At 45.3% G+C, this 22,015-nt stretch overlaps 1 protein-coding gene across 10 annotated transcripts in view; it reads left to right on the forward strand.

Annotated features, from left to right (window-relative positions):
* Positions 1-22,015, forward strand: part of AGAP1 (ArfGAP with GTPase domain, ankyrin repeat and PH domain 1) — a 644,171-nt gene that overhangs the window by 424,929 nt on the left and 197,227 nt on the right. For 6 of the 10 annotated variants that reach the window (XM_030802725.1, XM_030802726.1, XM_012501079.2 and 3 more), the window contains one exon: positions 17,693-17,851. The exons of the other annotated variants lie outside the window; for them this stretch is intronic. In XM_030802725.1, the coding sequence (XP_030658585.1) occupies positions 17,693-17,851 (159 nt within the window). The remainder of the gene's footprint in view (positions 1-17,692; positions 17,852-22,015) is intronic. 10 annotated transcript variants of the gene reach the window in all.

Raw genomic sequence — 22,015 nt, forward strand, 5'->3', positions numbered from 1 at the left:
ATATATTTTGCAGGTATTTCCCCACTTTATTATTTGCCTTTTAAATGTTATGGTCTTCTTTACATAAAAAGGTTTTCCCTCTTTTTTATTTATAATCAGATTATCTTTTACTGTCGTGATTTCTACTTTAAGCTATTTAGAAAGCCTTTAATAATCTTGAAACCAGATCACAGTTTATATATGTATACTTCTAAGTTTTAGTTTTATTGTTTTTTTCCCTTAAAAATGTATGTGTTTATGTGTGTGAATATATGTATGTGCATATATATCTGTATGTATGTGTGTGTATACATGTATATGCATGTATTTAGCCCCTAATCCACCTTTAATTTGTTTGGGTCTATCGTGTGTGACAGAAATCTAATTGAATTTTTTATTCAAATAAATAATCAACTGTCCTTTTTCTCTTTGTTGAATTTTTTTTCTTTCCCTATTAATTCCATATGTTGCCTTTGTTGTAGAACTCAATCATTTCATCAAATGGGCTGTGTTTCTGGCCTCTCAGATGTGTTCCGAGACCTGGTATCCCTGCATTATCTTACCTTATGTAGATTTAACACAGTGTCTTAGATGTATGACTCCGTTTGTATCTGGTAATATAACACAGTTGAATATTTCTCTTTTATCTTCCAGTTTTTCTTGGCTACTGCTACCTGCTTATTTTTCTCAAATGAACTAAAGAATAACTTGAAACCTTCTCCTCCTTGATAAAAATAATCTCATTGGGGCACATGACATCAGGACCTCCTGAGGCTGTGATACGGGCACGTAAATAAAATAAAATAATAAAAATAATTTTATCACGGCTTTTAACTGGCATTGCTTTTAAGCTATGAATTGTGGAGGAAGTGGCATCTTTACTGTGTTGAGTTCCTTATCGTAGAACACTGTTCTTTCCCAGTTTATTCAAATTTGTATTACAGCCTCCAGCAAAGTTCAGCATTTTTTTTTTTTTCATTTAGATGCCGGACATGTCTTGTTAATCTATTCTGTTAGTTTATAATTTTTGGTTCATTGTGAAGCTAATCTTTTTTAGAGGGGTGGGGTCTATTATGTCATCTAATTGGTAAGAAATAAGAAAACTCCTAATTTTTGTATTTTCTATATTCAGCCGTCTTGCTGAACTCTTGTTAGTTGGAATAGCTGTTGGACGTTTCTGTTGATTCTATATTACACAGTCATAATGCATTCCATATTTCAAATACTATAATGCCTAACTGTATGCCACCAGTTTACTGATACAGAGACTGGATTGTGTCGCCTCCTGTGCCATTCATCTCCATTGTTACTGAGTCTGCTGTGTGCCCACCCTTGATTAATGCTTGGATATTGGGGTGGGGGGAGGACAAGATGGTCTCTCCAGGAGCCTTACACTCAAGTAGGGGTGGAGGAGTCCAAAGATAAACACACAAGTAAGATCACTGTAAGGAGTGATACATGCTGAAGGGGCACATGGGGCAATTGAATAGAAAATACCTGGAGGGGCACGGGGATGGGGTATTCCTAGCATGTGGGAAGTGATTTGCCTGTATTGAAATAGTGACTACATTTCACACTTTAAAATGCTGGAAATGTGGTCGTCTTCAGTGTTTGCCGTGGGCTTGGGAGAGAGGAAGAAACACTTACTGTCAGAGCAGCTGCCTTGTGCACTGCTGATGACTGGGCTCAGGCCACCCTCTGGGGCTCATGCATTGAGGAGAGCAGAGGAGTTGCAGTGGTGATGGGGTGGCTCTGGGCTCCCTGTGGCAGTCGTGGAGTTCAGGAGTGGGCTGGGACACAGCAGCAGGCTGTGCGATGACGTCAAGGAGAGCTGGCCAGTGTTGTCCCTGCCACCAACACCCCCAAGAGAGCATGCATCGGAACGGGCAGCATGCCTAAGGAGAGCAGAACCTTTTGATGTGGATGCTGGTGCTCAAGAGGGAAACAGAGATGATTTTGAAACTCAAACATCCTCAGTCCCAGAGGAAGAGAAAGAAATGGAGAGGCAAGGCAGCACTGACCGTGGGTAGTATGAAGTGCACCAGCCAGCTCACAGCCCCACACAGGGTGGGTCTAAATGAAACCCGCCAGTCAGCATGGGCCGTACACCTGCTCAGAGCCCACAACCAGCCTTCTGGTTGGCCAAGGCTGCAGAGAAAACCCCTTCATCTGCCTCATCAACCCACATGCTCTTATTCATAGATAATGGACAACAAAGATGTTTGTGGGAACCAACAGTAAAATATGAAGGATAACTGTGCTTAGGAAAAACAGTGACATTTTGGTGAAAGGGAATTTAAAAGGAAATTATAACTCCTATCAACAGAAGAATTTAATAGGATAGTTATTAATGATACTCATAAAATGAGGTAAACAGAGAGCATGTGTTTGGCTGGGCGCGGTGGCTCATGCCTGTAATCCCAGCACTTTAAGAGGCTGAGGTGGGAAGATCACCTGAGCCCAAGAGTTTGAGACCAACCTGGGCAACATGGTGAAACCCTGTCTTTACAAAAAATGCAAAAATTAGCTGGGCATAGTGGCAAGTGCCTGTGGTCCCAGGGGAGGCTGAGGTGGGAGGATGGCTTGAGCCCAAGAGGTCAAGGCTGCAGTGAGCCATGATCATGCCACTGTACTCCAGCCTGGGCAACAGAGTGAGGCCTGTGTCAAAAAAATAAAGAGTATGTGAAAATACTATAGGAGAAAGAGTTTTATAAATAAAGATTGCAAAAATAAAAAATTCAGTAGATAAATACTGTAAAGAACATGGCTAAAGACATGTTGGTAGTCAAAGATATAACAGAAGAATATATGCTAGAGGCAAGTAAGGATATCTGAAGAGTCAAGTACCAAGTTGGATGGGAGAGGAGACTCTGCAAAAATAAAAATAAAATCTTAAAACACACCAAAAATAGGAGAACAACAAGGTTACCTACAAAAGAAGAGAAATCTGACTGTAGACTTCTCAAGAGCAACATGCATTCTTGAATATAATGGAAATATTCCCTCCTAAGGACAAATAATTCTGGACCTAGAAGCCTATGCAAAGACGACTACTAATCAAATGAAGATCGAAAAAAAGACATCTTTAGACAACATACAGGGCTATACAACATCTCCGTCTTAAAGGGTTTTGAAAAAATTACTTAAGGGTCTACTCCAGAAAAAAAAAAAGAATCCAAAAGATATTCAGGCCTGGTTAAACCTTCCCTTCCTCATTCAAGGTCACTGGCTTCTCAAGACGTGCATGGCCATTATCCGCTTCCATTCTTTTGGCCTGGAACTTACATTGTCTTAAGTTGCCATTCTAATGAGGATCCACCAGAAGCCACATTTTGGAGAATCTTCCCAACTTGAATTTCAGGTATAGGTCCAGAGAAGGAGGTAAAACGTCAAGGTATTTTCTGACATGAATGTTTGGCCAGCCTAGTTTGGTGAAGCTGTATCCACATGTAACAGAATGCAGAGTTGTATTAGCTTCCACAGTTATTTTCACATGTAAGTAGAGAGCAGGAAAACATAATGGCCAAGAACAAGAGTTTCGGAGTCAAAATCACTGAATAGAATCCCATTTCTCCCGTCTCAGACCCTTCTGAAGCTGTCTCACTAAACCTCAGCTTCCTTGTTTTTAAAATGGGGAAATGCTGTCCCTCTGTTCTACGGAGAACAGACAGCATTCCTTTGAAAATCTTGGCTGATGCTGACGTCACAGAATTACATCATTCATTCATCATAACAGTTATTCCAAAAGCAAGGAAGACGGGAAAGAAATTATATTCTTGAATTAATTTTTCAAATACAATAAAGCACTGACACAACCTTTTGAGTAGATATAATGGACATAGGGCTTAGACTTCACAAACCCATGCTCCCCAACAGACAGCATCCCACTATCATGGCAGCGAGGGGGCAGACAGAAGAAATGCTCTTCCGGACTTTCATGGATCTCCATGGAGCTATGTGCTCCAGTTCTGTGTCCTGTGGTCACTTTATTCTGTAACTCCTGGTTGTGACATTTTTGTTCTAGGATGACAGATGTCTTCTTGTCTCTAAAGTGTGTCTTTGTTGGGTTTTTGCAACTATGGATATGTTTTTATCCTAACCAGATTGATGCTTAGACCTTTGTCAAAGGAAACCTTTCCCCTTCTCCATATCCCCCGCTTCCCCACTCGAGGCCCCCAGCGGTTTCGAAATATTAAAGCCGTCAGGAGGGTTGAAGCTGATTTTCCAGGGGAGGTGGGGGAGGCGGGGACAGCAAATGTGTTTTGAGTATTGAACTGCCGTTGACATCTAAAGTCTCAACCATGCTGTTTTCTCCACACTTCAGCAATCAGGACATCCAGCAAACCCATAAAAAACCAAACTAATAGCATGAATATTCAGTGACCTAGAATACTAATTATTGTCATGAATATTAATGTGATCGGACTTGCTTTTTCCTCTCCTCTTTCTCTCTCGTCCTCTTTCTCCCTCTCTCCCTCTCTCTTTTTTTCCACTTAGCCGGCTCTAAAGATGGGTCATAATGAGAGCATTTAAGAGGGAGCGCTCTCCGCCGTGACAGGGACCGGGGTAATAAGGAGAGCTTGATTAACGTGGTGCACTTGGGGGAGAGATGAGAGGCTTCACGTGGGCCTGTTCGGGGGAGGCAATGAGGCACCGGCGGCTCTGTTGCTGCTCCCGGAGATTAATGAGGCCTAAGAGTGCATTAGGAACAGTGACAAAGGTTTGATCTAATGGGCTCAGTCATTTTTCCTTTGAGTGACAGACGCACAGAAGTAATTGGCTGTGCAGAATGGCAGCTCATTGGCGGTACTTAAGGATACATTATCCCCGTTGTGTGGCCCGCAGAGGCTGTTTATCAAAACTGCTCACACTGCAGACGCAGAGTCGCGAAGCTGCTGTTACAGTGGTAATAGCTATTAAAAAAAAAAATAACGCAACATCAAAACTAGACCCGTTGTTGTCTCATGGAAAGAAAGTTTTTCTTTGTTTCGTTTCAAACGGTCTAGAAAACATTGTAATAACTCTGGAGTCTGGAGTCTGTTGTGGGCCCTGGATGAGCAGTGTCAGTCCACACCTGTCCCCTGCCGGCATGCGGTGTGGCCAAGGCTTGGTGGAACACAGATCCTTGCTTCCCACTCATGTCAACCGAGGTCACCCGGGAGTTTCCCACACATTGGATCTTGGTTACAACCTCTGATACATAAATTGGAAGCTTCCGCTAAGTACCCTTCTAGCACCTTGGTAGACCATTTGCAAACAGAAGCCTTACTGGTTGAGAATCATTTTTCTAAAATAAAACCTCAGTATCAGTAGCATGTGATATCTGCTTTCATAAACCAGGTTTTGTTGGAATTGGTTTTAATGTCTGTTTGATAGTTTTTAGGGAAAAAGTTAATGTTTTGTGAGGCTTCTTAGACATCAGGAAGTTAGCTAAATCTGACATTAGAAGACACTAAAATTCATCTTAGTTCTTTGTGAGAATTGCAGCATCTTCAGCTTTTATGAGTAATGCGTTCTCACTATTAGTTGTTTCTGTGTTTATACATTGCTCCCACTGAGGCTTAGGCAAATTCGTGTGATATTGTTTCCATCATCAAATTGTAAAGTCTTTGAGGCATACACTGTTACTTCTGTTTCTTTGTTATCCTCTCTTAGTTTTGTGACGTAGCAATTATTTTTTCATTAAGTATATATTCCTGCATGTTACGAGTCATGTGATGGATGTTGAGATTAGTTGGTTTCCTGCAGATATTGTTCCCCTGTAGTAGCCCTCTGTGGTCCTGAGCATTGGTGTGCAATTCAGAAGGAAGTATCGTACTTCCAATTTAAGGATAGCTTCAATTATTTGAACTCTAAGTGGAGTGTTCTTTTCTGAAAGAACCAACTAAAGCAACTTGATTCCTAATTATTTTAGCTGAGACATATCAGGGGATGGCCAGGACCCTGAGTTGGATGTGGTAACAGGTGTGCCTACGAGTAAATAAAAGGTGCTTCAAAAACTATTTTTCTCTCAAAAATGTGTGTGGGTGGTGAGGAATAGTGTTTCAGCTGCTGAACTGATGCTTCCGAGACCAGCGAAGTGGTCTGCAGGGTCAGCTGTGGGAAAGAGGAGGTGCCCAGAAGAGGCTCTGTGAATTACCCGGGCCACCTCCACCACAGAGCCAGCTGCCAGCCCCGGGCGCCAATGAGAACCGAGGCCTTGGGAAAGGGCTTCTGGCTCTTCCAGGCTAGAGTCGAGTCCGTGACTTCCCTGCTTTCTGCAGTCCTTTCCCACACTGGCGGAGGAGGGTTTTTCAAAGGAATCGTGACATTTTTCCATCTCGAAACCTTGTGGCCCATTGTTTTGAGTTACTCATATAGTGAATGTTTGTCTTTCTGGAATATTTCTAGGGAGTGGTCAAACCCCGTAACATCCCAACCAGCAAACCTGCAAAACCCGCCTCATGTTATCAGACTTGTAAGCCCAGGGTACTCCTTGGTGCTCCGTCTTCCCTGTGCCATTGCTGTATTCAGTTGTGAGATCGTTTTGTAAGAACTGGAAGGCAGAGAAGGAAGTAGTAGTGAATACTTCTCAGGGTAGAGCTGTGTGGCCACCTGCTCCTGGAAGGGGACTGTAAAATTCAGAGATGACCAGAGAACGCTCCCCTCAAAACAGTGTTGTCAAATGAAAATGAATTTTATGTTAAGAAACACACACACACACCTGTTGCATTCATCATATAAAGGAGAAAGAATATTTTAAAGATGGAACCGTTATTCATGGCAAAGGAAGACACCAAACAAAGAAAAATTCTTAAAACTTCTCCATTTTCATAGTGCTTACACACCTCATCCTCGCTGTTGCATCAGCTTATCCATATAACCCATACCAGGAGATGGATTGTGGCCAAACAAGCCGTACGATGGCTCTCTCCATAAACACTGTTGGAATCTGGATCAGCACGTGTTCCTTCAGCAGATAAAAATGGCAAAATGAGAATGGCACACATTGTTTTGCAAAGGTCGGAATAGAACTCCATGTTTTAGGAAGTGACGATGAACCATCTAATTCTAGGAAACATCCTATTCTGCATGGCCACGTTGCAGTATTTAGTAGTCATTACATTTGTCGTTGCAACTGGGTCTGGATTCTGTATATTCTTTTTTCTGTTATGTAGAACTGTGTGGCTGGAGAAAGCAACTTTGTCTTTACAATAAATACTTACACTTATTTCTAAATATAATTACTTAAATGAGAACTTAGCGTCTGACATGGTAAATATTTTGTCTTGAATTGTACCAACTGCCACGTGATATCCACTCCCAACGTGGAGCAGTAACCCAGGGATGGGAGGGAAGGGATGACTCTGGCGCTCCAGCTCACTGTCACCTGCTGTCAGGCCATGTCCTTCATCCGCTGCGTGTGCATGGTGCCCCAGGTGCAGGGTTGTTTTTTTTTTTTTTCTCTCTCCTTTCTTTTGTAAACTGTACTTCTGACAACATTGGCATCGCTCTGATCATCAGACCTTTGGGATGCTGGAAGATGGGGGGTGCCGTGGAGTTGTCCGCAGCACCAAGCACTTCACTAGTTGATGATGGGTGTTAAGTAGTACTCACAGAGGGAATGAGTGAGCTCAAGCAAAGTGATGCCAGCTACAGCACTAAAGCAAACAGAAGGCAGGTGGCATGCACAGTTTATACATGAAGAGACACCATTACAAGGGAAACATAAGGAAAATATTCAGACATTTTAGATTTTAAAGACAAACAAGATTAGCAACATCACCATTTTAAGCTTTTGCTAAAAAACTGTAGAGATAGGAAAACCCACTGTTCATGAGATTAATAACTGATATCTGCAGAGGTTTTACAGTTTACAGAGTGCTTTACATAATTTGATCATTATATTAACCACATGGGGCATACTGTTATCATTATCACCGTTTCTTCATTATTATTATTATCCACTTAGAAATTTTGGACTAAATTGTTTTAAAGATGCCCAGGTTCCATCTTCTTTTAGTTACTGGTCATTAAGAAAATTAATTAGCAACATATATCACAAATCAGAAAGATATATTATGCTGTTTGTTCCAGTAATGACGCTGCTGAGAACCTCTCCTAAGGAAAATTCAAAAGTAGAAGATGTCCTTTGCAGTGTTGTTTATAGTCAGAAATTGGAAACAACCAAAACTATCCAGAAGTAGAAAAACGATAATATAAATTATCTCCATTAAATCAATAATGCTACATATGTAAAATTATGAAGATGACATAACAACATGGGGAAAATGGTTAGGAAATCATATTAAAGAAGTATATAAAGTTATATCTTTTCTGTGGCCATAACCAAGAACAATGTATGCATATGTTCAATAAAAAATTGATCTGTTAGACGAGATTTTGGTGGATTTAGTTTACATTATTTGTATATCTGTACTTTTGCCAAGTAAATTTTAACAGTACAACAAAACAGGCCCCCATTATTTTTTCCTTGACAACGTAATTTAGAGCAGGGAGAAAGCAGCATACAATGAGCTGTTTCTACATTGTAGGAAAGAGCCGTGAGCTGCGGAATTCCAGGATGTGGAACCCTAAGCCTGGCTGCTTTGCTGTATTTAGTAGTAATTACATCCGTCATTGTGACTAGGTCTGAACTCTGTACTTTGTCTCGATAAACATAACATGGAAAATCTCTTAACTAAAAAAAAAGGTATCAAGAAACACCAGATTTGCGTCTCCCTAGTAGATGTGTTGAATTGTACTCTTTTACAAAACAAGTATCACAGGATGCAGAGTCCTGAATGCCTACATCTTACAAGATACGGAATGTGTCCTTGGAAAAAAATCCTCTCGGCCTGAAATTCTGCTTGCTGAAAGCAAGGCAGATCTCCAATGCAAATGCAGGAGCCAGTGGGCCCCATTCACAGGCCTTAAATCATGTGTGTCTCACTTTCTATGGTAGTGTTGTGAATTATATTCTTTTTGGGTTTGTAATTAGAGGACAGAACAGATGGCGAAGGCCTAGTTTGAAGTGATGTGACCATTAGCGTCGCCTCCTTCATCCAGTTGTGATTCCAGGGAACCTGGTTTTCCCGCGCATGCGCAGAACGGGTGTGGTGCAGCTGTAGGGTTTGCAAGGTAGCCGCTCACGCTGAGTTTTTACAGCATTTGAAGCTGTCTATGAATGAGACTGGACCGAAAAAAGCCGTCCCTGGATGTTTCTAAGGGTGAGGGCTCCATAGGGGAAGGGTGAATTCCTGTCAATCATATTCCTGTAATTAGGATTTGTTAAAATAAAAGGTATACAATTCTGCAGTGGGAATAAGCGTCTGTTTTACACTCAAGTGCTGGTAGAATCCTTTTTGGCTTTTTCTCCGCCCTCTCTTTATGTACGTGAAAGTTCTTATCACCGTCACCAAGAGTTGCTCCTCTTTTCAGGCTTATTTAACCAGTAAGTCAAATGCCAGCTATTATTTTCCTAGTTAAATGCTTTGGTGCAATTAAGTCCTATTTGTAAAGACAGACCAAAATTGGAAGGTGCAGGGAATGAACTTTTGTATATTGTTATTGTAAAGATTTGTTGATGAATCTTTATTTGAATGCTATGAAAAGCCATCATTTCAGAGTATACTTTTAAAAATCAGAACAGGCTGTTTTTAATGTAATAAGCCAATAGCTTAAAAGAGGGATCCTGTCTTTGATGTCATTTGGTGGATGAAAACATTCTTGTTCAATAGAAAACCAGCATCTTTTTCATGCTCATTTGAGATCAGTTCAGGCAACATACTGATATTCATTCAGATATAAATGCCATATTCACTTTGAAATGCAAATTGTTTAAAGAAAAATAGCATATGGTGGAGGTAAGTACCTTTTCAAATCAACTCTTCCACTTTAGGGATATAAGTACAGCTAAAATTATTCTTTGGAAAGAATCTGGCGCTTTTGACACATGGAAGCTTGCACTAATCAAGGCAGCGCAGTAAGCACACACACATATCCATATCAAGGAAGTGGCACAGCGAGGACATGGATTAGCATGGTAATGCAGTCGCCCCCTGCTAATCGGGGCGAGTACCAGCTGATCCGTAGATGGGGTATTTGAGGAAACGCTCTTTCTGAGTTCAGAATGGGCCAGGTCGTCAATCATGTGTTTCATGGTAACGCAAGCAATATTTGGGGGACAATGCCGAGAAGGTCCTTTTATGACTGCCTTCCTATGGAAGCCAGCATCCTATACTGTTTGGGGCTGGGCCACTTTTTAAGGACTTATTGCTGGTACAGCTGTTTCCTTGCACAACCCTGTTCTATCTCTTACACTTCCTGACCTCACTTCTGCATTCACAAGCCATTCCAATGACAGTTTCTAGGTTTTTGGATAAGTGTTATTGGTACAACATACACATAAGATGTACAGAATCATAAGTCATAGCCACGTTTGCAGGGGCCGCCGCTCACATCCAGAAGCAGCAGGTAGCCAGCCCTCATGGACCCCTTCCTGTCACATGCACCCCCACCCCACCGCACTCACAAGGGTGACCACTGTCTGATTTCTCACTCCGTAGATGGGTTTCGCCTGTCCTTGAATGGGATCCTAACACTTGGCACTTTCGTGCTTGTCTCTGGCTCTGTGTTCTGTGTGTGATGTCGCCCCAGTTGTGGCCCATGTCAGTAGTTCATTGTTGTCATTGTGTAATGTGACACAATGTGACCGTGATGTACCTACGGTGATGGACAGTGCCGTCATTCCCAGCGTGGGGCTGTTATGAGCAATGCTGCCCTGAATGTTCTAGCACCTACTTTTTGGGAGCCATGTTTATGTGCATCTGTATGATTTAAATCTGAAAGATGTGAAAGGAGAAGAGAAATCTTAAAGGAGGAAAAAAAAAGAAGTGGACTTGAAATGTTTTATGGAAGCTTTGCATCCGGTAAGTCGATTAGAAGAGTGGTATAGGTTGTCCTGGGACAACCCCGAGCTTAGGAAACCCCCGTGTTTAATAATAGCACGTAAGCAAGCCTGTCCAAAGTTTGCCGTGGAAAGCGACATTTACTGTCCCAGACAGCAAACAGATGTGCCCCTCGCTGGGAGTAGACACTACCCCTGTTGTACCAGTCTGTTCTCTCTGTCGACATCCCTTGCAAGATACTACCTTAAGTCTAAGGTAGTATCTTAAGCAGACTTAAGGTAGTATGTCCCCTTTCCATCTATTCTTTATCCAGATGGGCCTAATTCCAAAGTCTAAAAGCTGCAGTGTCCCCTGAAGCATCTCCTGTACCTTCCGGCAGCGGTGGCCTCCCTCACCCTCATACTTTCTGGCTGCTCTTATGTTACTCTGCCTTGCGTTTGGGCCACATGTGGACCTGCTGTATACCTTCTACTAGACTAGATTGTAGGTTCCCTAAGACAGGGACTCCTTCATTCATTGTGCCCAATGCAGTAGGGGCTCAGTTCCATGCGGCTGCTCGGCCTGCTAGAAGGTCAATGTTAGAATAGGCGGCAGCTTCTGCATACCGGGTCCCATCTTCCCCTACCCACAAGTTAGCAGGTTAGCCTGCCCTAGATTCCTGGGTGATGAGACTCCTGGATCAAAATGAATGACAGTCTCTTGCAGCAATAGCAATAGTGAGAGTATCAGCATTGTCATGCACTGGCTTCCCAAGCCTTAGTTCCCACAGGGTGACACCAGCACACACACAGTGACTCACATTGTAAGAGGAACCCCAAGCTTAGGAAACCCCATGTGTTTAATAAGAGCATGTCAGCAAGCCTGTCCAAAGTTTGCTATGGAAAGCAACATTTACTGTCCCAGACAGCAAACAGATGTGCCCCCGCTCTTAAAGTAGACATTACTCCTGTTGTACCAGTCTGTTTACTCTGTCAACATCCCTTGCAAAATAACAGAGCAGAGAGCACCTGCCCGTGTCCACACCCAGAAGAAGAGAAGAAACTGAGGCCTGTGGAGAGCTGGCTGCCAGCAGCAGTGGGGTAGGATGTGCTGGTGGCGGCAGGGAGAGTGGAAGTCAGGGAAGGATGGAAGGGAAGGGAAGAATGGAGAGTACTCACCCCCAAAGAGGCCACGTCCTTGTACTTATCCCCGAGTACAAGTGTCCCCTCGGCTTCCGGGATAGAAGCTTCCTTTTAAGACTCTTGTATTTGCCCATGACTTGAGGCTGGTGAATTAGGACTGCTTGTTAGACTTCGTCTACTCCAGGAAGGAGGACATTCTAATCTGGCTTTTACAATCTCTTCCTTCTAGGGAAATACAGACATGCCTGCAAAGAACGTTTCCCACTGTGGTGCACAGAGTTCCCCCACGTCTAAAAGTCCCCAGCTTCGTATCTTATTTCTCAGACATAGGAATGAAATTCTGTAGCAAAACAGCTGTGTGTTGAGGTGGTCCCTGATGGAGACAGAATCAAGACGCTCTCTTTCCTGGGCATTACTGGGGCTGAGGGTTGGGGCATGGCTTCCTGTAGACCCCATGCACCTTGCAGTCCTCCTGGGATTTCTGAATGTAGCTGTAGTTCTGGTAGCCTTCCTGAACTAGTAACTTTAATGCCTGGGTAGCAAGCAGTCGGGCCTTTCCTTAAACTCACCGTCTTAGCTATCGGGTCTAGGTGTGAAAATGTGATTTAACTAATCAACACAGTAGCAGCAGAGCTTGGTGTCTTTGTTGACTGTTGGTGGCCACGTGGGTTTAGGTCCCCCGCCCTTCAGCCTGGTTGCCGGTTGTGAGGCCTGCACCTCAGCAGGACTGCTTCGGGCTGACCTCGACTGTGTTTAGAACAATGTTTGGTGCGCTTGTATCCTAGCTGGTCTTGATGTCAGGATCCTTACCCCTCAGGCAATCAAAAAAGTCTTCCAGCTTCTTTCACAAATGAGGACTTCAGACCTTCAGCCTTAATTAATAACTCATTAATGTGAAATGAATTGCAGTGAGTGAAAACAGTAGCCCTCGAGTACTTTGAGTGAGAATACAGTGATTTTAAACAGAGTCTTCCTTTTATGCTTAAAGGTATTTCCAAAAGTGTTCAAAACTCCTGTGTGGTAACACATAGGGCAGGTATTGCTTGATGCTTACGTAAGAAAACTGGATGCCAGGACAGCATTAGTAGGTCAATTAGTTAATGATGTTCATTCAAGAACAGAAATGAGATTACATATTAGACTCCGTATGCATATCTGTATAAAAATAAGCATGAGAAAGTATGACACTATAATTGGATTTGGAATGTGCACGATTATTAAAAAGATTCACTCCACATTTGGGGGTGGCTCGTTTCTTTGACGGGTGGATTTACTGAAAGTAAGTGGAAATGCCTCAAAGTGTGGCCACTGGCCCGAGACCACAGACACGTGGCACAAGATGCTCCATGGGCCTGTTAACCCAGCATGGCAGCTTCCATAGTGTCGTGGCTCAGGCCGTGGACCACTGGTTTGCCTCAGAGTTTAAGCAGATGTCTTCATGCATTTACGTTGAAAGGCAGGTACTGTGTTTGGATCCCAGAAACAATATTTCTGACCCTCTATAATTTTTTTTTAGTTAAATATGTTTCTGCATTATCACAGAAAATACTTTTGTTTCCTTTTGTTGGTTTTTCTGAAAGAAAATTTAACTGATATCAAATGTAGTGAATGGGTATATGTTGAAACAGAGATTTACTCCCTTAAGAGAAAATCGGAAATGTTTTGCTTATGGAATGAGTCTCCTCCTCCGCATATTTTTGGAAGGTCTTGACCAAAGGTCAAGAGTGAGGTGGGTTGAGTGCAGTGGGGTGGGGGGAGGCAGGTGTGACCCTGGGCAAGCCCAGAACCCACTCAGATCCTACAGATCCGGAGAGAGAGAGAGACTGTCAGCTGTTTGCTCACAAACACAGGTCCACAGCTCCCAGATACTCTCATTTTCTAAGTGATGCCAGAAACCACCAATTTTTAAATGAAATCTCCCAATTTAATTCTACTTTGAAAAAAATGATCAACTAAGTAAAAATGTCTCTATGAGCTCAGCCTGGACGTCAGGCAATAGTCTGTGGATCTGATTGAAAGTTTCACCTTTATCACTGTTTGTCCATGAATACACCTTGATGTGGCCCAAATTCAGTCATGCTGTTTCAGTTTAGTCCCGCAGTGGGAAGTGGGTGTGGTTGGGGCTGGGGGGCCTTCAGGAGCTATAGTGCTCTAAGAGTCTGCCGTCAGAAGGATTGTGGATAGCTGGTCTGGTGTCTTCCATCTGGACACCAGGAGCATGTGGTCTTGCCAGGAGGTTCTTCACCCCAGAGGTTCCAGGTTGGTTCCTTGGGGACTCTCTCAGGAGGCAGAAAGTGGGCTCTGAGCCACACCCCCAGTGCTGCTCCACCAGCATCTCAGTGGATTGGACTTGTCCTTGCATTTTGCTGGACAGACAGAAGTTTGAAAACCAGTGCGTTCACAGCAGCATTCACAGCAGAGTCCTGTTGTTTCTCAGTGTGTAGGCTTGAAGGAATCTCTCCCTTCCGTTTTTGGCAGTGTGATGTTTGGCTTTGAGATGAAGAATTCATAAACCTAAGATGAGTTCTTGATCAGCTACCTCCATTGGAACATTTCGTGGTCCCTTGTCTGGGGTTGAGATTGACTTCGCTCTCCTTACTGTGTGTTAATACTTACTTCTGGAGCTTTATTGCAAGTAGTCAGTGATGGATGCACTGAAATACTTTCCTCCGCCTTTTAAAGGGCATTGTTCTGAAAGGTTTCTAGGCCTGGTCGTCATCGGAGAACCACTCTCCAGGGAGAAGGATCAAGAGAAGCGGTGCTCTATTGAGTGCCATGTTGTCATCGTCGTCCCAAAGATGGAGAGACAGACAGACACAGTGAAATTCCTTTTTGTTTTTCAGGTATTTGGACCTTGTGTGCCTAAAGCTGGTATAAAATGAGGTCTGTGGACAGATGACACGCTTAATAATGACTTGACAGGGGTCTGATTGGGCATTGCAGTGGAAAAGGAATTACCTCCTTATCATCTTACCCACACAGCAGGTGTCCCTGCAGGTAGAGCAGGCCCAGAAGTGCCTGGCACAGCAGTCAGGGTCCCAGTAAGGGAGGCGCCCCCCACCCCACACCCCCAACTGCTTGCAGGCATCTTGTCATTGTCCTTCTCCACCTTTGCGGAGTCCTTTCGCCCACCATAACAATGTCAGCAGTGTCTTTTGTCTGCTCAGAATTCACGTAATGAAAGCGGAACCAGGCCAAGGAAGCCCCGGCAGCCACTCTTGGGAGGTACCTCCTCCCGAAACGCACCTTCAATGGGTGGATGTGTGGGATTGAGGTAGAGAAGGGGAAGAGAAGCACACAGGACAGTCAGGCACCAGCGCTAGCAGAAATGCACCAGGACAACCCATGGGCCCCAAGGGCCAAGGAGAGAGGGGGTCACCCAGCAAGACGACTGTCGGGGAAGGAGCCCTGGAGTCAGCACTCACACTCACCCTCCTCTCTCCTTTAGATTCCTGCCATGCTCACCATTGGTTGAGCCCAGTGAGAAGCTAGGAGCTGCTGGAGCCAACAGGTGCAGCCCATATAGGTGCCTTCCCAGGAGGAGAGCAGGGCGGAGAAGGGATGTGAAGGGATGTGGCAGGAACATGGTGGGCACGGGCTCCAGGAGGGGATCCCGCAGATGGGAGTGTCTCCTCTGCTCCATGGGGATGCTGCCTTCTGTGGGGTCTGAACGCCCTATCATAATAGGGATCCAGCTAAGGCACACGATACCCAGAGGACAACCACAGGGTGGCTTTGATGGTGGCACGTGGGAAATACAGGGAGGAGCGTGAGTGCTCCCCTTAGTGCCATGTCGCCAGCCCTGGGCTGCTCCTCCACGTGTCTAAGATGCCACATGCCTGGCCCACCTCCCCCGGCTGCTGTGAGGTCTGGTGCAAGAGCAAGCGTGGGAGCACCACATGGCACTTCATTCAAGATGTGGGCTCCAAATGACGCTGTGTGTTTCTAGGGCATTAGGGCGTGCCCATGCCCTGAGATGGAGCTCTCAGAACATCAGGGCTTGGGGGCATGAGAAGCTGCCTCAAGACCCTACATGTAAGCAGGAGAGCCCAGACCCGAGGCTTCCCAGCCACTGCCCTGTGCTTCTCCCACCTGAGCCCCTTGGATGCCAGTGGTCTGCCGTGGTGGAGTTTTGGTTGTGATTTTTTGTTTTATGGTGGTGACTTTCTGGCTAGAGTGGTTTTTTTAATTAACGTGCACACAGATCGCCTGGGATCTTACTAAGAGGCAGGTGGCGGGTGGGGCCCGGGATTCTGCATGTCTCACATGCCTGTTGGCGATGCTGCTTCTGTACGTCCGAAGACCACAGCCTCTGTGGCTTCCGATCCTTCCCTCCCTGGGACATCACTGTGGGCTTTTTTCTGGAATCAAGCAGACCTGCCTATGAATAATTTCCCTTATGACGTTCAGAATGTACTCAGTTCAGACAACAGCATAAAATAGGTATCTTTCCTTTTTTTAGGCAGAACTCTATTTCAAAGCCGAACGCCTCATTGTCGTTAATCGCTGATTGGGTGTGGGGCTCGTACACTGCGCTTCAGCTCGCGAGTCCATGGCTTCCCAGTGCTGCACGGGATCGCAGTGAGGCCGCTTGTTTGACAGGAGCCCTGGTTCCTGCCTCTGGCTTCTCATCCAAATCACTGGAGTGCTTTTGAAAATGCATCTTTTCCCAAGCCCCATTCCCAGAGCTTCTGAATCAAAATCTGTATTTTTTGAAGCCTCGAGTTTTAAAAAGCTCCACAGGAAATTCTAGTAATTGGCCAGATTTAAGAACTGCTAATATGGGCTGTGTATTTATTATAAAATCCTGCACTGTGAAAAACTATTGAGACAGCTTAGAACTTAGTTTGTTCTGAACTAAAACAATTGGAAGAAAAATTTTTTTAAAAAAGCCCTAATGCCTCCGAAGATCTGCAAATGGACCTAACAAACTAATTCGCTGGCAGCAGGGTATGATTGGCTGAGCTTTAGAGAAAGGCACTTAATTATGTTTTTGAGTCTCAAATTGGTATGAGCAGATAATCATTCATTTTGGTGTTGAGCAACTGATTCAAATCATTAAGTATACAATGGAGTCATTTTTCATCACAGCCCATGTACTCTATGGAGTCACGCAGGTTGTTTTTCCTCTGCTTAGTCTTTTCAAGGTTAAGAGTAAACTTACCTGGTTGAGGAGCCTGCATTTCCTCCGTGTCGTGTCTAGGGACTTTGGTTTGTGTTGATCATAAAGTGTGGCTTCCCCATGAAAATAATCCTCTGGCACCAGACAGTTGACTCTCAGTGGGTGATCATTTTCTGTTCCATTGCTAGGGTGACACGGCCGGGCTCCTGGAGCCGCCATCTTGCCGGCCTGCCAGATCGCGGTGTCTCTGCTGAGACTCCCTGGGTCTTTTGTCTTCACTTCCACTCGATGTTGCGGTTGCAGTTGGGTTGCGTCTTTGTATAGGGTTGTTCTGTGCGAGTCATCTGCGGCATCAGGTCCCTTCACATTGCTTTGTCAGGCACCATCAAGATCGGCGTCCCCCTTTTATTCCTCCCAAATATTTTCTGTCTGGCGCTTCCGTTTGCCATGCAGGCAGGGCGAGGGCTGCTCTCGGTGGTAAGGTGCACTGTGTGCCAGCGTGTGGGTCCCGTAGACTAACTCGCACTGGTTTCTGTGGTCTGCAGTCCGCGGTGGTGTTCACCTGACTTGTTTATTCCTAGGGAATGTCACTAGTGCATCTGGGTCTCAGATGGCAAGCGGCATCAGCCTGGTCTCCTTCAACAGCCGACCCGACGGCATGCACCAGCGCTCCTACTCAGTCTCCAGTGCCGACCAGTGGAGTGAGGCTACAGTCATTGCAAACTCGGCCATCAGCAGTGGTAAGAGGGGGCTCAGCCCCACGGACCCGCGGCCACCTCAAGGTCCTTCGTTGTAAGCCAGGGGCTGGACAGAACGCCCTAAGCTCTCATGTTCCTCTGGGAGCGCAGCACCCCGTGGGGCGGCTGCAGCAGAGACTCACATCTTGCCTTTCATCTGTGGAACGTTTTGTCCTTGCTAGGCAGTCTTGCCCATGTCATCTCATCTGTTCCTCTTCGGCACAGGGAGGAGGTGGTCATCCTATTTGGTCAGTTTGGAAACTGAGGCTGCAGACAGGGCAACTGGCTTACCAGGGTCACATGACAGAAGTGGCAGCGCTGAGAAATAATATCTGATTTTACCTCCCCAATCACACTGCCCTACGTGGCGTGGCCTACACTCTTCCACCACTAGTGCACATTTTACATCATTAGGGTGAATTCAGTCTCCTTGTCTGTTTTCCAGAATTCCTGGTGTACCCTCTAAATTCTGGAGTCCCCTTTGTAATCCTTCAGTTTTCAAATTCCTTCGGCATTATTATTATTATTATTATTATTTTGACAAGTGTATCCAGCTTTTTGGGAAACAAGCGTGCATGTCGGAAATGATCTTGCCGTCTGTGTGGAGCGTGAATGACGCGGCACCGAGGGCACCCTGGCTGCTGCAGCAGGGTTTGCCTGTGGCGTTTTGTCTCTGGCCTGTTCACCGGTATTTAGAGGAATTCCCACTGTTGTACGTAATCTATCAGACAGGGTTTTAGAGTAATCTTAGCATAATTTGTTCTAATTAAAAGATTCAGCATCAGGTCTTCCCTGTAGACCCACCAGCTGCTGCAGCAGGACGTTTGCTTTGGGTAAACATCATCCTTATTTCTAGTGGCTCCGCAGATGCCACCAAGCAGAAGCCTTAAAGGAAGCCATCTCCAAACCGAGCCGGGAGACACGGAGTCAGCGAGGTAGCTCCACACCATAGCGGTGCGGGTCTGGAAAAGCCTGTGACCTGGAGCAGACACACAGAGTGTCACACAGCTGCCCCAGCTGGCCCATTCCCATCCCAGCACTGGGGCTCCTTCCTTCCCTCAAAAGAAGGCGCTTTGTTGAATAGCAGAGGTCTGCCTGCAGCCTCTTCAAGGGCCCTCTAAGGCTCTCTGCCTCATCTGGAATCACGATGATAACCCTGAAAACACCAAACAAGGAGGTCTGAAGTTATGATAAATTAACCGTCTGCAGTTTACTCTCTTCGTAACCATTGCGTGCCCCAGCGGGCCTGGCAGTCAGCCTTTCATCAGACCTGTGTGTGCTGCAGCTGAAGCCCCGCCACCTGCCAGCCAGGCAGCCTAGGATGAGCCTCTGTACCTCCATGAGCCTCCATTTTCTTATCTGTTCAATGGACACGTTCTCCCCTCCCTTACGTAGAAGTTAGGCATGTGCCACAACACAGGACAGTTGGCTCTTCGTGACTGAAGAACCACGGTTAATCACGGTTCCTTTAGGGGGAGCAGAGAGTTCACATACTCGTTTCATTATCAAGTACTTTAAAATATGTATTATCAGTTAGTATTACTATTTGATAAGATTTCATTCTGTGGCCGTCATCTCGTGAAGGTGTTCTTGTGTAGGGCCACATTTGAGGGCATGGGGAGGTCCATGCTGGGCTTTCTGGAGCCAGGTGCACAGGTGACACAGACAAGGCCTTGCCTTACCAAGCAGCCTCTGCTGAGTGAGAGTAGTTGAGGTGCCAATAATACAGGTCTTTAAGTATTCATCTAAAATGCATCCTCTACAGATTTTCCTTTTGCACACTTACCTGTTTGATAAAGACTTCTCACTAGGTAACTTTCCCTCTACTGAATAGCTCTTTCTGTTGAGCTGTATGTATGTGCAGTGGGCGTTTCCACACCGCCACATCATGAGACACTCCTCTCCAGAGCTTCCGTTTGGTTGGAAGTCTCTTTCCATGGAAGTGGGCTGCATTGTCTGCACACATGCATTTGTGCAGTACCCATGTGAGACTAAAGCTGCCTACGTTTGAATGCCAGTTTTTTATTCACAAAGCAATTTCTATAATATTAACACACGTGGGTGTCCATTAAAGACCAGTATGCTCCCTGACCTCGTAAATCTTGAACCCTGAACATAGAAGATAAGAAACAAGCAAGCGGATGCCCCAGGTGTCAGCCTGCTGAGGGACATGGAAGGATAGCTGTAGGGAGAGCCCAGGGCTGAAATTGTGCAGGTCGTTTAAGGATTGATAGAGTTGATCAAGGAAAGCTTCCCAAAGAAAATCAAACTTGAGCAATGCTTAAAGAACCAGATGGATTTTTTTGTGCAAAACAGCAGGAGGAAGTAATTATAAGCATTGGGGCACTTTGGACAAAGACCCAGAGAGGAGGAAAAGGGAAGATGGAATAGCCACGAGCTACAGTGAAGTTAAAGGTGATAGTTGGGGTGCAGAAAAACGAGGAGAGACCAGAAGAGATGAGTGTTGAGAGCCCAGCGCTGCCAAATTAGCATCTGATTTTCAGACTTGGGAGCTGACGTTTTACAGAGCAAAGATCCAGAAAGACAGCAGAATGGTGCACAGAACTCTGATTCCTACAGTTTTGTGGGGGTCTTGGTTGATTCTTGTATTTTCTAAGGATTTTTTTATTTTTTTTATTTTTTTGAGATGGAGTCTTGCTCTGTTGGCAGGCTGGAGTGCAGTGGCCCGACCGCGGCTCACTGCAACCTTCGCCTCCCGGGCTCAAGCAATTCTCCTGCCTCAGGCTCCCGAGTAGCTGGGACTACAGGCATGCACCACCACGCCCGGCTAATTTTTGTATTTTTAGTAGAGATGGGGTTTCACCGTGTTGGCCAGGATGGTCTCTATCTCTTGACCTCATGATCCGCCCGCCTTGGCCTCCCAAAGTGCTGGGATTACAGATGTGAGCCACCGCGCCCGGCCTTTCGAAGGATTAATAATATGTCATACCCAAAATATTTTGAAAAGGGAGATGATAATAGTAATAATAAGCGCTACAATTTATTGAGGGCTTTGTGTAGATAAATCTCATTTGATCCTCACAGAGTAGATCCTGTTGCTACCTGCCTTCTACAGGGGCTGCCTTTGGTACAGAAGTGTTAAATATCACTTGCTCAAAGACACATCCTGGGAGGGGCCAGGATTAAAACTCAGGTGGCCCGATTCAGCTCTCCATCACTGCATGTCAAGGTATGCCTCCAAGAGCAGCAGCAGCTGCTGGGAACTGCTTAGAAATGTTGATCTCAGGCCCCGTCTCAGTCCCACTGAATCCAGGCCTCAGGGGATGGGACCCGGCAACCTGTGTATAGCAAGCCCTCTGGGATCACGTGGCATGCTGAAGCTTGGGAACCACTGCCCTAAGTCCTCACTTCCCAAAGCCTGGTCCACGGACCAAGTGGCATGTGACAGCTCCAGGGATTTGGCTGGTGATGCAGAATTCAGGCTCTGCCCAGACCTACTGGACACATCCTTGTCTGTCTGCACCGAGGGCACCATCCCGGCGTCCCTCTGGTTCACGTCATTCCCCCCTTTAGTGTGCTGATTCGTCAAGTGGCCAGACCCCAGCAATTTTTTTAGTGAACACCAGGGCACAGGATCTGATGGACAACTTCAAGAAAACATGTTTATGAATGGATTTCAGGACCTCAGCCTTGGCATAAACATTCCCTGCAGGGCTTAGAAAATAATCACAGAAGAAACAAACATGATGAAGAGCTTTCTGTCACGCTCTTTCTTCTTAAGTTGCAGGTGATATAAGTCCCCCCCAACCCCCACTTCCTTTTTAAACGTATCTGCCCCCATCCCTAGTCTTTGGTTTGGATTTCAGAGTCGCTTACTCTGTGCCAGCAGCAGGAATGCATGGGGAGAGGCTAAGCAGCTTTGGAATACAGACGCCCGTGTGGGCAAGTGTGCCTTCCCATTGTCGCGCACTCTTATTCTAAAACTTAATAATCATCACAACATTGGGATTCACTGTTTCTCTGCCCCCCGTCCACCCTAAATTAAGACTTTGGCTCTGGAGAACTTTTCAAAGTCTCCTCTCCAGACACACCGGTCCCCCCGGGTTTCCTCCTTTAAAGCAGCTGTGAGAAACTCCTAATTAGATAGATTCCTTTGTAGGGGCAACCTACAAAACAGGAGGTGCTGCTTAAATTAAGGGAAGAAGA

Source organism: Nomascus leucogenys, chromosome 22a (genome assembly GCF_006542625.1).
Source record: "Nomascus leucogenys isolate Asia chromosome 22a, Asia_NLE_v1, whole genome shotgun sequence".
Lineage (NCBI taxonomy): Eukaryota > Metazoa > Chordata > Mammalia > Primates > Hylobatidae > Nomascus > Nomascus leucogenys.